Below are 17,113 nucleotides of genomic sequence, written 5' to 3'. Positions count from 1 at the left end.
TGAGCTTCTTCTTCTGCTTCTTCTTCTTTTTTAACTTTTAGTGTTGTGAGGGATAGATCCTTATCTGTAGAGGGTTTGAACTCGAGCCTTTGTCCAACCAACAACAAACTACAAGGCAGCAGTTGTTTGATTTGGAGTTGTCTCTCCTAGAAGAGTTGCTGTCCCCAGCTAACGAGCTACATCTACCCGAGGGTTCGAACTCGAGACATTTCGGTTTGTGCAACCATGAGCTTTACCGACTCGACCCCTAATTCATGAGTGACCAACGTTGTTATTAAAGAAAGTATATTTTATTTTTCTAATTTTCTGTGCATTTAACAAACTTTTAAAATTTCATTTGTACTTCTGAGCTTTATCAAAATGAAAATAATAATTTGACCAACAATTTTTTTGGCTGTAAAACACAGTCTGTAAAAACGTGTAAACTAGTCTTTAATGTTTGAAGAAAACTGGGCCAGCATTTGAAAACGAGGCTTGATGTCCTACATTCACTAGAGATGTAGGAATATTTTATAATAAAATACTTAAAAAAAACTTTTTAAAAAACCACGTTTTTCTTGTGGACTAAAAAGTAGAAAATAACTATTTACATACATTTGATGACAAAAAACGTGGGTCGGGCAGATGGGTCGGGAAATTTGATGGTGAACGTACCCACGTTTTTTGTCATCAAATGTATGTAAATAGTTATTTTCTACTTTTTAGTCCACAAGAAAAACGTGGTTTTTAAAAAGTTTTTTTTAAGTATTTTATTTTCTCCTTTTTAGTCCGTTGCTACACATGAAAAACGTGGTTTTTAAAAAGTTTTTTATATAGTTTATTTTCTACTTTATCTAATCACTTGATTAAGTATGACTTGACTAAGTGTTTTTAAATACACGGACTAAAAAAATCTTGAGCGACCGATACGCTTTAAACAGAGAAAGGGTGTAATTTACGTTGCTGGCGTGGAGATCTACTCACGAATCACGTGATCAAATCTCCCATAAACAAACAAATAAACGCGAAACTGAGTTAAGGAAAAACGTGTTTATGTGTATTTTAGCATGCCCAGCGTACCAACCGTGTCACCGTTAACAATGTGTTACCGTGTCCGTTCTCCTTTTTAGTCCGTTGCTACACATAAAAAACGTGGTTTTTTTAAAAGTTTTTTTTAAGTATTTTATTTTCTCCTTTTTAGTCCGTTGCTACACATGAAAAACGTGGTTTTTAAAAAAGTGTTTATAAATACACGGACTAAAAATCTTGAGCGACCAGGATTCGAACCTGGGTTGTCGCGGCCACAACGCGAAGTACTAACCACTATACGATCACGGCCAGCGCGCTCACATCGATTGGGGCCGAAGTAACTGTGTCAATAGGCCTCAAGTCTTGTCGGTATCTTTAGAAATCATGTCCTCAATTTTATGGTCCTTGGGGCGTAATTAAATTAAGCTAATTACGGTCACTAATTGCTAGTTTTTATGATTGCATCTGAAATTGTTAGGCGAAAGTAGCATGCATGCCAAATTTCAGGTCTCTAGAGCAATCAGAAGTGGGCTAATTTTCGATGTCAATTTTAACAACAAACAAACAAACGCGAAGCTGAGTTAAGAAAAACGTGTTAAAAACGTTTTAAAAACGTGTTAAAAATAAACACAGGTAGTGTGGTGTGGTGGTAGTGTGGTGTGGTGGTAGTGTGGTGTGGTGGTAGTGTGATGGTAGTGAGGTGTGGTGTGGTGGAAGTGAGATGTGGTGTGGTGGTAGTGTGGTGTGGTGGTAGTGTGATGGTAGTAGGGGGTGGTGTGGTGGTAGTGTGAAGGTAGTGTGGTGTGGTGGTAGTGTGGTGTGGTGTGGTGTGGTGGTAGTGTGATGGTAGTGATGTGTGGTGTGATGGTAGTGAGGTGTGGTGTGGTGGTAGTGTGGTGTGGTGTGGTGGTAGTGTGATTTAGTGAGGTGTGGTGTGGTGTGGTGGTAGTGTGATGGTAGTGAGGTGTGGTGTGGTGGTAGTGAGGTGTGGTGTGGTGGTAGTGAGGTGTGGTGTGGTGGTCGTGTGGTGTGGTGTGGTGGTAGTGTGATGGTAGTGAGGTGTGGTGTGGTGGTAGTGTGGTGTGGTGTGGTGGTAGTGAGGTGTGGTGGTAGTGTGGTGGTAGTGTGGTGGTAGTGTGGTGTGGTGTGGTAGTGTAGTGTGATGGTAGTGAGGTGTGGTGATCGTGTGGTGTGGTGGTAGTGTGGTGTGGTGTGGTAGTGTGGTGTAGTGTGGTGTGGTTTGGTGGTAGTGTGGTGTGGTGGTAGTGTGGTGTGGTGTGGTAGTGTGGTGGTAGTGTGGCGTTATGGTCACGTGTTTCGGTGTTCGCATGATGTTGTCACCACACCCTCCAGTCATGACGACACGCTAAAGGCCCCAGTAAATAAACGTTCCTTTCAAATCTTGCCGGAATTTCCAGGGACTATTTCCTTATTCCGAAACTTCAAACTTTCCAAGTGAAAACAGATGACCCAGAACGAAAACTGAATGGGTCTTGGGATAATCGTGGGTAGATGGCACCATATCTTGGGTCAAGGTCGTGTGGGTTCACAGAGTCGTGTGGATGGTGTCTGGTTGGATGGTGTGTCTAGTTGGATGGTGTGTCTAGTTGGATGGTGTGTCTAGTTGGATGGTGTGTCTAGTTGGATGGTGTGTCTAGTTGGATGGTGTGTCTAGTTGGATGGTGTGTCTAGTTGGATGGTGTGTCTAGTTGGATGGTGTGTCTAGTTGGATGGTGTGTCTAGTTGGATGGTGTGTCTAGTTGGATGGTGTGTCTAGTTGGATGGTGTGTCTAGTTGGATGGTGTGTCTAGTTGGATGGTGTGTCTAGTTGGATGGTGTGTCTAGTTGGATGGTGTGTCTAGTTGGATGGTGTGTCTAGTTGGATGGTGTGTCTAGTTGGATGGTGTGTCTAGTTGGATGGGGTGTCTAGTTGGATGGTGTGTCTAGTTGGATGGTGTGTCTAGTTGGATGGTGTGTCTAGTTGGATGGTGTGTCTAGTTCAGGGGTCGGCAACCTGCGGCTCGCGAGCCGCATGCGGCTCTTTTGACGTTAAGATGCGGCTCTTCAGCTCCCTGCACAAATATTAATAATTGTTTTATTTTATTTTCAATACTCATAAAAATATTGTTCTGCTACACTTGGTAATGAACGATAAAATAATAAACATAAACAATAAACATTCGCCTTTATTTTAGAATATTTAGTTACGCCATACACCATTTAGGGGGGGGTGACACAATTTAGGGGGTGACACCATTTAGGGGGGGGGTGACACCAAGGCAAAAAAGCGTATACACATACATATACGCGAAGCGGCATATATTTAAATTACAGGCTTATGTAGGCCGACACAAACACACACACACACACACACATATATATACATATATATACATATATATATATATATATATATATATATATATATATATATATATATATATATATATATATATATATATATATATATATATATATATATAAAATCCTAATCTAATAGCATAATATTAAAATAAAAATGTTCGTGGCTCTTTAAAAACTGGGATATTTGGTAAATTATTACTTTTGGCTCTTACGTCCCAAAAGCTTGCCGACCCCTGGTCTAGTTGGATGGTGTGTGTGGTACACAAATCTAAATTTAACACTCTCAATTGCTTCAATAACTCACATAAATACCCAGGACAGCGCAGGCTACATCTGAAATACACCAAGACATTTGAATAGTGGCAGAAATCAAGACTACGATGCCCATACCATCTGCACACAATGTCAATCATAGATGGGGTCAAGTAGGGGTCAAACCACACATCAAAACAAACTACCAAAATATAAATCTTGGTTTAGATGGATAAATGGATGTGAGGTAGACCAACGACTAGATGGATAATGGATGTGAGGTAGACCAACGACTAGATGGATAATGGATGTGAGGTAGACCAACGACTAGATGGATAATGGATGTGAGGTAGACCAACGACTAGATGGATAATGGATGTGAGGTAGACCAACGACTAGATGGATGATGGATGTAGAGATAGACCAACGACTAGATGGATAATGGATGTTAGGTAGACCAACGACTAGATGGATAATGGATGTGAGATAGACCAACGACTAGATGGATAATGGATGTTAGGTAGACCAACGACTAGATGGATAATGGATGTGAGGTAGACCAACGACTAGATGGATAATGGATGTTAGGTAGACCAACGACTAGATGGATAATGGATGTGAGGTAGACCAACGACTAGATGGATAATGGATGTGGATATAGACCAACGACAGCTGGGTCCAGAAATGGAAGCAGACGACACAGGACCTGTTTGATTGGCAGACGATTGTCAAGTACACCAAAGCCCTCTGGCAGTTTTTCTTCCAGACTTTTTTCTCCGGGGGGGGGGGGGGGGGACTTGATGTGTTTGGGGTGGGGGAACATTTTCCGGTGGGGGGCGGACACTGATAAAAGTATATGTTTTCTACATAAATTCCATGCCTTTCGGGAGGTGGGTAGACTTTCTTGGATGGGTAAAGCCCCCCCCCCCCCCCAGAGATGTCCGGAAGAAACTCTGCCCTCTGGGTATTGTGGAGAGGGGGGATGATGTCAACATCAGGTGTAGATGTTTGTGCTCTAATGGGTGGGGGGGGGGGTATCTAATGGACAACCTTATAGAGGGTTTATGCACTGGGTTGTTCTCTGATGTCAAATTGGTTGTTCTTCAGAGGGTTGTATTAATGGGTTGTTCTCTAGATATCAAATTGGTTGTTCTTCAGAGGGTTGTATTAATGTGTTGTTCTCTAGAGGGTTGTATTAATGGGTTGTTCTCTAGAGGGTTGTATTAATGGGTTGTTCTCTAGAGGGTTGTATTAATGGATTGTTCTCTAGAGCCACCACCCTCCCTTGCGTAAGATAAGATTCTCGACATAACTGATTTATTTAGATCCTTGTTTGCCCCCCCCCCCCCAATCACACATAACACACCCACATACACGTACAAAACCATTACCCAGGTTTTTATCTTTTTCGTGTAGCCGGAAGTAAATTATCAGGGCGTATGGCTAGCCTGGTTGTCTGAAGAGAGAGAGCGGGTTGGTGTGGTTGGTGTGGTTGTCTAAATAGCGGAGCAGGGAGTGGCTCCATTTCTCTGAAGTTTATTTCTGCTCGTGCGATCTGACGATTTTATGAAAGGCTGTGGTTCGGGGGGGGGGGGGGGGGGGGGAAGTGATCGTTGGATGTTTTATTATGCTTCAGCGGACAGGTGAAAAACAACACCTGCATCCTTCTCTGGGTGAAAGTGACAATGGGGAGGGTGGGGTGGGGGGAAGGGGGGGGGGGGGTTCTCCCGAAGATTCCAGATGAATATCAGTTAATTATTTAATCATTTCTAATCTATTACCCAGTAAAAATTGGCTCATATTAATTAAATTATTCTCACGTAATTTTTTAGCGCAATTTCCATTCTGGAGAACTGCGTTTATTAACCCGTCATTTCTGGATGTATGAATGTATGAATGTATGAATGTGTGTCCGCAGCTGTAAGTCGTATCTCCTCCTCAACGAAGCAATATCGAGGGTTAGTTCCAAAGCAATTATGTTAAGCAAGTTACCAGGATGATAGTGGGCAAAAAAAATTCCGGGTTTCTTTCATAGATTTCCCGGAAAAATCAAAAAACCTCGAAAAAAATGCAGTTTTTGGCCCATATCTCGGCAACTAGACCACTTAGCGACTTGAAACATGTACCAATCGATTCCTGCCATAATTTAGAACAATATTGCCGAAGAAAGTTTTCAAAAATATCCTTTCGTTCGGTCCCAAAAAATTGTTTGAATTAATTAAAATTTGGACCGAATTAGTAGGCATGTTTATCCAACCACACCACACGCGTCACCACGTTCAATAGCTGCGCCATCACGTTCAATGGCTGCGTCATCACGTTCAGTAGCTAGGCGCGCAATGGTTTTTAGTCATGTAACTCTATTGTAAATAAAACATGTAAAATACTGAAAAAAAAATTAATAAAAAACGTTTTAATAACTAATTAACTAACCAATGGTTTTACTAACCCTGCCCTTGATTTACGCTACGACAGAGCTATTTTTAGATAACATAAGGAAATTGCGCTAAAATTGTCACTAGACTTTTTAATTACCTTGTTTTATAGGAAAACGCTTTAGTGTGTTCACACATGTCCAAAAATGTACTAACACAATGAGTGTGGTGTAACATTACTAAAGCTATAGGCCTGTGCTGCTATGACTAACAATAATGAGGAAATAGGAACATAAGTCTTATGGTATCTGACGTCAACACGCCAATCTACAACATATAAAAGGGAACATACGTGCACCAGCAGATTTCTACAGTCACCACAAATCACAAGCAATAATGTAACAGGTGTATGTTGTCATAATATGATGTGTTAGCTGGGATTTCTATAATTAACAGGTGTATGTTGTCATAATATGATTTGTTAGTTGGGATTTCTATAATTAACAGGTGTATGTTGCCATAATAAGATTTGTTAGCTGAAATTTCTGTGAATTACAGTAAATTGGCGACAAAAAAATCCACATCGGGCGGGCTTAAGCTATAGCTTGTTTAGGTTGTTCGTGAATCTGACATTATTGATAACAATATCGATCTACAATACCCAAATAACCATAACAAAATAGGTCTACCATACCCAAATAACCATAACAATATAGGCCTACCATACCCAAATAACCATAACAATATAGGCCTACCATACCCAAATAACCATAACAATATAGGCCTACCATACCCAAATAACCATCTTTATAGCCGTCTTTATATTTAAGGGCATTAACCAGTATTACATTTTTCGGTATCTGAACAGTAAGATCCATTTTTTTTTTTTTTTTGCCATAGATGTTAGAAGGAATGAACACAGTGGTTTTTTTAAACAGCACTTTTTAATAAGGGGAGATAGACTGGTTAAATAGTAAAAAGTGTTTGTTTTGTATGGATTACTTCCCTTGTTAATTGAATCACTCGAGTAGGATTACCTCTGTCAAATTTTGAACATCAGTCAGTTGTTGACGCGTCAGTCAATAGTTGTCACGTGACTCGTCAGTCAGTTGTTGACATGTCAGTCAGTTGTTGTCACGTGACTCGTCAGTTACTTTTTTAACTCACTAAAATTTCAAAAGTAGACCTGACCCACATAATTGTGTACCTGACCTTCAGTGTCCAGCAAATGGAACAAGAATTGAGGCCCATATAAACTAACGGCGACTTACATATCACTTTTTCTTTGTTAACTAGATCTCGGTTTCCTGCTATTTTTATTTGTTTTGTCAAATCTTATTTGTTAATTATGTCAAATCTTATTTGTTAATTATGTCAAATCTTATTTGTTAACTTTGTCATATTTTATTTGTTTATTTTGTCAAATCTTATTTGTTAATTTTTTTTCCATAATTTTCTTTGTTAATGTTGTCCTAATTTTTTTTTTCATTTTTTCTTTAATTTTCTTTGGTGTTTTCATTGCAATTTCTTTTAAATTTCATTGTAATTTCTTTGTTAAATGTTATGTTTAAATTTTTATTGTAATTTAAATAAAAATATTTCTTTGTTAATTTTGTTGTAATTTTCTTTGTGTCAGATCAGTGTTGGTTGTTGATGTGGCGAATGTGAGAAGTTGAGTAAAATGTGGCGATGTGGCGAATGTTGGTTGCTTTACAATATCGGGGAGCTTACACGTGTTCCCTAGGGTGGGGGTGGGGCTGGTTGGTATTTTAACATAGAGGTGTGAGATAGTTTACAAAATAACAGATGGAGGGGGAGGATTTGAGAACACTGTACGCGGTGTGTGTGTGTGGGGGGGGGGGGGTAGATAAGTCATAGAAAAAAGTCACAAATGTGTATTTGCATGGAATTTGTTAATACTTTTAAACGTCAAGAACACACAATATGTACGGACAAGGCCGACTGAGGAGAAGCCGACCAAGTATAAGGGCTACGGCAAAAACATATGCAAACACAATGATGGGCCTACAATTATTTTAAAATAATTTTCAACCGTGTCTTTAACTAAATACGTAACAAATATTGACGTTGGTATATTATTTTACATTATATTAACTTATTATTGTTATAAACCATAATGCTTTTAAAGTTTACAAATATGCTACGGGAAAAATTACCAAGCACATTAATAAACAACACAAATTTTACAATTATCAAAAATTTCTCATAATAAGTTTTCTTTTGTGACTTTTTTTCTGTGACTTTTGATCCTAACAAAAACTGTTAATTTTTTCTTTTCTTTTTCCCTGTGATTTTATTTCGTTCACCGTTTATGGATGGCACTTAAACATTTAAAAAAGAAAATAATCACAATAATTAATTTTTAATAATTGTAGGCCTAAAACTTTAGTCATTTTTATAGACCTTCTCAGACGCCACCTGCCCTATTCGCCAGTTTACCGATCAGCCTGAAACTTCTGACATTAAGAGTCTTGATCACCCGCCAAAAACCCGATGAATAAAATAAAAACAAACACACGCCGCAGCGAAGATCGACCTTCGACACAGTAACCCGCTGAAAACTGGGTCAGGCAGCAGCCGACAACTCTCGTCCTTCTGACACACAGCTGGTGATGGAGGTTAGCTGTACGACACACAACATACGTCTGTGCTACATAAATAACACATACTAGATTCTACACAAACGAGATTCTACACTACTCAATTTGGATTCAATAGGAAATTCCCGATGGTTATTTTTGTTTGTTGACACACGAGTGAACTACACACCATCTGGCGAGGTTCTATATTTAGCGGCGAGTCACTATCTTTGTTGACTGTGTGTTGGGGCAGTCTTCGCTTGCTGCTAGGCCTGAATGTAAGTAGGTTAGTCCAGTTTCTTGTGTGTCCAGTTTCTTGTGTGTCCAGTTTCTTGTGTGTCCAGTTTCTTGTGTGTCCAGTTTCTTGTGTGTCCAGTTTCTTGTGTGTCCAGTTTCTTGTGTGTCCAGTTTCTTGTGTGTCCAGTTTCTTGTGTGTCCAGTTTCTTGTGTGTCCAGTTTCTTGTGTGTCCAGTTTCTTGTGTGTCCAGTTTCTTGTGTGTCCAGTTTCTTGTGTGTCCAGTTTCTTGTGTGTCCAGTTTCTTGTGTTCAGCGTGTGAACTGTGTATGGCGTGGCTCTGAGAAAGGTTCGATTTGTTGGGAGAGTTTGCTTGTGTCTGTATTCTCCTTGTTCACCATAGTGTGTTGTATCACCATAGGCCATCGTGTGTTGTATCACCATAGGCCATAGTGTGTTGTATGATATAGCTGGTGTGCTTGATGTTTACAGAAACATCTAGCCTTTATTACACCATGTATTTTACAAATTCTTCCCGTTAACGTTCTCAACACAACATAAACTCACCACTATCTCACCCCACCCTCGACTCACCACTGTCTCACCACACCATTGTCTCACCACATCACTGTCTCACCACACTACTGTCTCACTACACCACTGTCTCACCACACCATAAACTCACCACTGTCTCACCACACCATTGTCTCACCACACCATAAACTCACCACTGTCTCACCACACCACTGTCTCACTACACCACTGTCTCTCCACACCATTGTCTCACCACACTACTGTCTCACCACACCACTGTCTCACCACACCACTGTCTTACCACACCACTGTCTCACCCCACCATTGTCTCACCACACCATTGTCTCACCACACCACTGTCTCACCACACCATCACCACACCATCACCACACCATCACCACACCACTGTCTCACCACACCACTGTCTCACCACACCATTGTCTCACCACACCATTGTCTCACCACACCACTGTCTCACCACACCACTGTCTCACCACTTCATTGTCTCACCACACCACTGTCTCACCACACCACTGTCTCACCACACCATCACCACACCATCACCACACCATCACCACACCACTGTCTCACCACACCACTGTCTCACCACTTCATTGTCTCACCACACCACTGTCTCACCACACCACTGTCTCACCACACCATTGTCTCACCACATCATTGTCTCACCACACCACTGTCTCACCACACCATTAACTCACCACTGTCTCACCACACCATTGTCTCACCATACCATAAACTCACCACTGTCTCACCACACCACTGTCTCACCACACCATTAACTCACCACTGTCTCACCACACCATTGTCTCACCACACCACTGTCTCACCACACCATTAACTCACCACTGTCTCACCACACCACTGTCTCACCACACCACTGTCTCACCACACCATTAACTCACCACTGTCTCACCACACCATTAACTCACCACTGTCTCACCACACCATTGTCTCACCACACCATTAACTCACCATTGTCTCACCACACCACTGTCTCACCACACCATAAACTCACGTTCCTGTATGAACATTAAACAATGACCTTGACATGTCTCAAATGAATAAAAGCACACGTCATGTGGCTCACCATCTGATGCGCGCGAGTATAGATTCGATTAGGTCACCTCTGGCGGTGTGTTGATTGGTGTTTTATTGTGAGGTCAACTCTGGTGGTGTGTCGATTGGTGTTTTATTGCAACATCTTAAGCTCCAGTGTGAGGGTCGGACGTTGATGTTTTTGGGTCAAGGTGACATAGTGTGGGATAGTTGGGGTGTCATAGTACGGCAATAGTCTATCGTACGGCAATAGTCTATCGTACGGCAATAGTCTATCGTACGGCAATAGTCTATCGTACGGCAATAGTCTATCGTACGGCAATAGTCTATCGTACGGCAATAGTCTATCGTACGGCAATAGTCTATCGTACGGCAATAGTCTATCGTACGGCAATAGTCTGTCGTGTTTTAACATCCAACTTTGGTTGACAGGCGAGTATATTTACTTCAAACATCACGTGATCATAGACAGACCTTGAGTTTTTGTCACGTGATCTACCTTTAACTAGCTACAACTGTTGGATGTGTGTAGTGTAGTGTGTACTGTATCTGTGTAGTATGCACTGTATGTGTGTAGTGTAGTGTATATGTGTAGTGTGTGTAGTGTATGTGTGCAGTGTGTACTGTATGTGTGTAGTGTGTACAGTATGTGTGTCGATTCACGTGACACTATAAACAAACATGGTGTATCTGTTTGTTTACTATTTGTGTTGTAGTAAACAGTTATTTAAAGGTCCTTAGGTTGCGGTGGGAGGGATGGACGGGGTGGCAGATGTTGACCTTCAGATAACACACATATTGACATCTAGAGATGTAAGAGCTAAAGTAGCTGCCTACTTTAGTTTGGGGGAGTGTGTTTTATGGCTTTGTTCTCACAGCTAGTGAAAGTATCATGCAAGTCTTTAACCATGTAAGTATGTAACATGTCAGTGTGTAATCATTGACCTAGCTAACCATGTAAGTATGTAATGTGTGAGTGTGTAATTATTTACCTAGCTAACCGTTGTCGTCAGTTGGTGACCTACAAACTGTCAAACACTCACTCACCAACTAGCAATAGAAGCACGCTGTGTTCGGTGTGTGCTGGCACTATTTTACACTTTCCTCTCGTGTGGTGTGGGGGGGGGGGGGGGAGATGCACGCGGTGTGTATACCGGGGGGGGGGGGGGCAGCACGCAACAATCAATTCACAAATCTAACAATGGACTAGATTAACTGCACCTTGAGGCCTGAGGCCAGTCGCATTCATCATGATGAATTTCTTCCACTGTCGTCCCCCCCCCCCCCCCCCAACAAGTCGCCACAACAAATCCTCATGTTTTTTTAGCCATCACTGCTCGCCACCCGCGGCTGATAGATGGATTCACGAGGGCTTGGCGAGTTGTATCTTAGAGATCAATAATCACACCCTCCCTCTTTCTCCCTCCTGCCCGTCAGTGACGATAGACACCCCCTCCCTTGTGGTGACCTATAGACGCCCCCTCCCTTGTCGTGACCTAAAGACACCCCTCCCTTGTGGTGACCTAAAGACACCCCCTCCCTTGTGGTGACCTAAAGACACCCCTCCCTTGTCGTGACCTAAAGACACCCCTCCCTTGTGGTGACCTAAAGACACCCCCTCCCTTGTCGTGACCTAAAGACACCCCCTCCCTTGTCGTGACCTAAAGACGCCCCGTCACTTGTCCTTACCTAAAGACACCCCTCCCTTGTCGTGACCTAAAGACACCCCTTCCCATGTCGTGACCTAAAGACGCCCCGTCACTTGTCCTTACCTAAAGACACCCCTCCCTTGTCGTGACCTAAAGACACCCACTCCCATGTCGTGACCTAAAGACGCCCCCTCACTTGTCCTTACCTAAAGACACCCCTCCCTTGTCGTGACCTAAAGACACCCCTTCCCATGTCGTGACCTAAAGACGCCCCGTCACTTGTCCTTACCTAAAGACACCCCTCCCTTGTCGTGACCTAAAGACACCCCCTCCCATGTCGTGACCTAAAGACGCCCCCTCACTTGTCGTGACCTAAAGACACCCCCTCCCATGTCGTGACCTAAAGACGCCCCCTCACTTGTCCTTACCTAAAGACACCCCCTCACTTGTCCTTACCTAAAGACACCCCTCCCTTGTCGTGACCTAAAGACGCCCCCTCACTTGTCGTGACCTAAAGACACCCCCTCCCTTGTCGTGACCTAAAGACGCCCCGTCACTTGTCCTTACCTAAAGACACCCCTCCCTTGTCGTGACCTAAAGACACCCCCTCCCTTGTCCTTACCTAAAGACACCCCTCCCATGTCGTGACCTAAAGACACCCCCTCCCTTGTCGTGACCTAAAGACACCCCCTCCCATGTCGTGACCTAAAGACGCCCCCTCACTTGTCCTTACCTAAAGACACCCCTCCCTTGTCGTGACCTAAAGACACCCCCTCCCTTGTCCTGAGTAGTAGGCGCCCACTCCTTTGTCTCAAGCAATGCGCACCTGCTGATTTTACCTCCTGCACCATCAATCCAGTCGTTAACACACAAGCAGCTACCCTACACACATACACACACACACACACACACACCTGATGCCATATTTTACCCATACATCCAATCATTGTATACAGCCATTCAATCATTCCAATCACCAGTGTAGCGTGTCAATCGTCCATCTTATTTAGCCAAGCCTCCATCCAATTAATTAGGTGATTTTTTTGTCAAACCTGCCCGTCTGTCTATCTGATAGACTCGGCTATCAGACTCGATGATTGTGTGATGTCAGACGCCGGTGACATGTGTCATAGTATGTGCCAGTGTCACACCGAAATGACATTTGTCCATAACATATCAATGTCAACAGTCAATGCCATGTGTCAGTGTCGTTTGTTAGTGCCATTTGTCATGTATCAGTGTCGTGTGTCAGTGTCATATGTTTGGCATGACAAGGAAATACATCCAGGCCAATCAACCCTTCCATTTTCTATTGACATCACTGTTGCCATGGAAACGGCAATGATTATTTTGAAAGCCTGTAGAGATCTAGGTCAGACCACGTGACACGTACATCAGTGAGTTCAGTGCCGAGTCCTGGTCTGTCTAGAACGAGAATTCTTAGCATCATCATTGACGTCACAGTGTGTACCATCAGACTTTGACGTCACATACCGACCTTCAAACTGACGTCAGACAACATATTTTTTGCAGTAGCACTTGTGTCAACCTGAGGGCGGGAATCTATGCTGTGTCAGCACCCCGTCAACCCAGCACCCCGTCAACCCAGCACCCCGTCAACCCAACACCCCAACACCCAATCCCAGGCTTGGTCCACCCGACCTACTGACCTAGTTTAAACTGAATCACCCCAATGCCTTGATTACATCTTGTATCACCACCGACATATTGATGCGGTCAACTTGTCCGCTTTCTCCGCCGTTATCTCTCTTGTTCTATTTTTAGCCGGGCTATTTAACCCACTTTAGTGCAATCTTTATACTGACCGATATTAAAGGCCAACAACTCGTACACTATGTACTAGCCAACAACTAGCCAACAACTCGTACACTATGTACTAGCCAACAACTAGCCAACAACTCGTACACTATGTACTAGCCAACAACTCGTACACTATGTACTAGCCAACAACTAGCCAACAACTAGACAACAACTAGCCAACAACTAGCCAACAACTCGTACTAGCCATCAGTAGCATGTAGCCAAGTTAGCGACAGTCAGTTTTTAATTTGTTGGTTGACCAGACAGTCTTCTGTCAGCCACATTTATAAACCATGCCAGATTTCTTTAAATCTCCCAACGTCCGTTCTATGAGTGCCCCGAGAGATTCGTGCCAAGATTCCATTCTTGTCTGGCCTAAAATATCTGTGACGTAATCAAACACCTCGCCAACATGTTTGTAAATATTTTCTTTGACAAATCGAAACAAATCGATGAACGATTGATTAGTTCCAACATTAGCACGGTGACATGACGTCATCGTGTAGAATAGGACTGGCCTTCATTGGCTCAACTGTACTGATTGATGTATCTCCAGCAATTATATCCAGCTATGCTAATGATGTGTTAATTGGTGTGAATGTGTGGTGATGAGGTATGGACGTGACGTCATATTTCTTCTGCTTACGTCAACATGTTTTGTTGTAAAACAAAATCATAAGATATAATGTTACATTTCCGACAGGTCTAGCTACCGATGATTGTGTCACAGTACTTCAGTGATTGTGTGCTAGAAGTCAATGATTGTGCCACCAGGTCCATGATTGTGCCATGGCTACCTGGGTGTGCTCGACCAAAAAGTTCCTGTCGTCTGCCATCACGTCCATAGCTGGGGAGCTCGAGCAGACGGTACTCGACTTTAACGGTAAGATTTGGTATCGATACTGTCCGTTTAGACATCGATGCCGCCAAACTAACAATAGATATCGATAATTTAGATAATAGTAACAAAATGAATCATCAATATCGGTTAAAAAAACTTAAACTGCCAGTTATGTAAAGTAGTCATCAAATCCAGTCATACACATAGATACCAGTAAAATGGTATCGATTACCATCCTATGAATCTAAACTGCCTCCCGAAGCTTTAAACAAAACTGACCACTGCACCACGACCTACCACACGTCTGCCAATTTAAAATTTCTGGAATATTTTTTTTTTCGCAGACGCGATCCACAACCTGAGCAACAAGCAGGAAGCCGCTAGAGTACATGGCGCGCCCAGCGAGATCCACCCGCACTCCACCGTGGTGGAACATCCACCTCAAGCCGCTAGAGTACATGGCGCACCCAGCGATATCCACCCGCACTCCACCGTGGTGGAGCATCCACCTCAAGCTAAACCACTCACTAACAAGTCTGATGTGGTTCTTGCTTTAGACCCCCAGCAGTGTGAGACTAGCCTACCTCACCTGCAAGAAAGTGAGACTAGCCTACCTCACCTGCAAGAAAGTGAGACTGTATCTCACCTGCAAGAAAGTGAGACTAGCCCACCTCACCTGCAAGAAAGTGAGACTGTATCTCACCTTCAAGAAAGTGAGACCTGTCCACCTCACCTTCAAGAAAGTGAGACTTACTTTCAACTTCCTGCAGTAACAACCAAACAGCCGCAGACGATTGGCTTCGCGCCAATTTTAAATGCCCGACTCTCCAGGTCATCCCCCTCCCTATTCCCGGATGATGCATCATGGGAGAGGAAATCAGAGAACAGTGACAGATCCTCCCCTCTCGACTCTATCTACTCGGCCTCCTCCCCCTGTCTGTACCAGCAGACACACACACAAACACATACACAGACACAAACACACACACAGACACAGGGCTGTCTCCAGACCAGGCGACTTTTCTATCGGGAAAACCCAAACTTCTCCCAGACGATCAATCTACCGGGACCGGAAGTCATCTCACGCGGAGATACGCTGGAGTTCCAGGGTTCGAAACCCGGCAGGTTCGGCAGGTCCCGGGTCGTCTGCCAGAAACGCCCGGGGCGGGTAGTGCGGACCTCGGGGGCAGACGAGCAGCAGACGGCAGAAGGCGAGCAGACCACTGACAGCAGCAGTGACGTCACCGACAGGCAGTGCGTGTTGGTCAACGCCCCGACCCACGTATCCATCGAGAGGGACCCACATCCGCTCAGGTGGATGACCCTGGAGCCCTTGTCACGTGTCTTGTCCTTCGCCTTCAGCCAGTTGGCCAACATCATCCTCATGCTATCAGACGACCAGCAGACGTACGACAGACCCCCCAGCCGACAGTTGACCTACGACAGACCGCCCAGCCGACAGATGACCCTGACGTACGACACGCCTCGCCAGCAGACGACACCAGACTTGCAGACGCGCGAGGGACATTTCCAGACGATCTGTGACGTCATCTCGCCAGACTCGTCCATCATTCGGTCAACATACTCGTGCGAGAGCTTCGAGATCATCGACCCCTGTGACCCCTGTGACCCCTGCAGCCATGAACCCTGCAGCCATGACCCCTGCAGCCATGACCCCATGAGGGTTCGACTCACCCCTCCACCCGGTGAGAGATCCTTCCTGTCGAGGCTGTACCACGGTAACCATGACAACACGGACTCCCTGAGTGTATCCGCCTTTGTCAGCGTCAACCCCGGTCTAACGTCAAGCGCTGAGTTTGTTAACTTCAACTTTAAAGAGCTCATCATCAACCGACATTTCAACACGCTGAACCCAGTCCTAGCTGCTGACGTCACACAGCCGCCTGACGTCATACAATCTGACGTGTCAGCTGACAGTCCGGCCCTGACGCAAGCCGGAGCAGACGATGACGGTGATGACGACAGCACATCGTTCTCCATCATCTCTGACAACGACAACGAGGAGTTCATTGTCGTCTGATTGTGTCGTCTGATTGTGTCGTCTGATTGGTTGTGTCGTCTGATTGTGTCGTCTGATTGATTGTGTCGTCTGATTGTGTCGTCTGATTGTGTCGTCTGATTGATTGTGTCGTCTGATTGTGTCGTCTGATTGTGTCGTTCGTCTGATCGTGTTGTCTGATTGATTGTGTCGTCTGATTGTGTCGTTCGTCTGATCGTGTCGTCTGATTGATTGTGTCGTCTGATTGTGTCGTCTGATCGTGTCGTCTAATTGACTGACGTACACACTACCCTGTCGTACAAGTCATGACCAGAGTTTCTACCAGGCATCTCTTCGC

General features: G+C 43.9%; 1 protein-coding gene across 2 annotated transcripts; it reads left to right on the top strand.

Moving 5' to 3' along the window:
• Nucleotides 1-8,579: 8,579 nt before the first annotated feature.
• On the top strand, nucleotides 8,580-17,113 carry LOC131937084 (uncharacterized). Of its 2 annotated transcripts, none has more exons than XM_059294281.1 (3): nucleotides 8,580-8,877; nucleotides 14,619-14,798; nucleotides 15,101-17,113. In XM_059294281.1, exons 2-3 carry the CDS (start codon nucleotides 14,705-14,707, stop codon nucleotides 16,795-16,797), a joined length of 1,791 nt encoding a protein of 596 aa, XP_059150264.1. In that variant the 5' UTR covers nucleotides 8,580-8,877; nucleotides 14,619-14,704; the 3' UTR covers nucleotides 16,798-17,113. The 2 variants fall into 2 exon arrangements, with proteins under 2 accessions (XP_059150264.1, XP_059150271.1); XM_059294288.1 differs by having other exon boundaries at nucleotides 8,580-8,885.

The sequence above is a fragment of the Physella acuta genome, unplaced genomic scaffold (genome assembly GCF_028476545.2).
Source record: "Physella acuta isolate Inbredline_101_S28 unplaced genomic scaffold, ASM2847654v3 ptg000017l, whole genome shotgun sequence".
Taxonomy (NCBI): Eukaryota; Metazoa; Mollusca; class Gastropoda; family Physidae; genus Physella; species Physella acuta.
The sequence above is the reverse complement of the archived record's forward strand: the minus strand, read 5'-3'. Positions and strand labels throughout refer to the sequence as shown.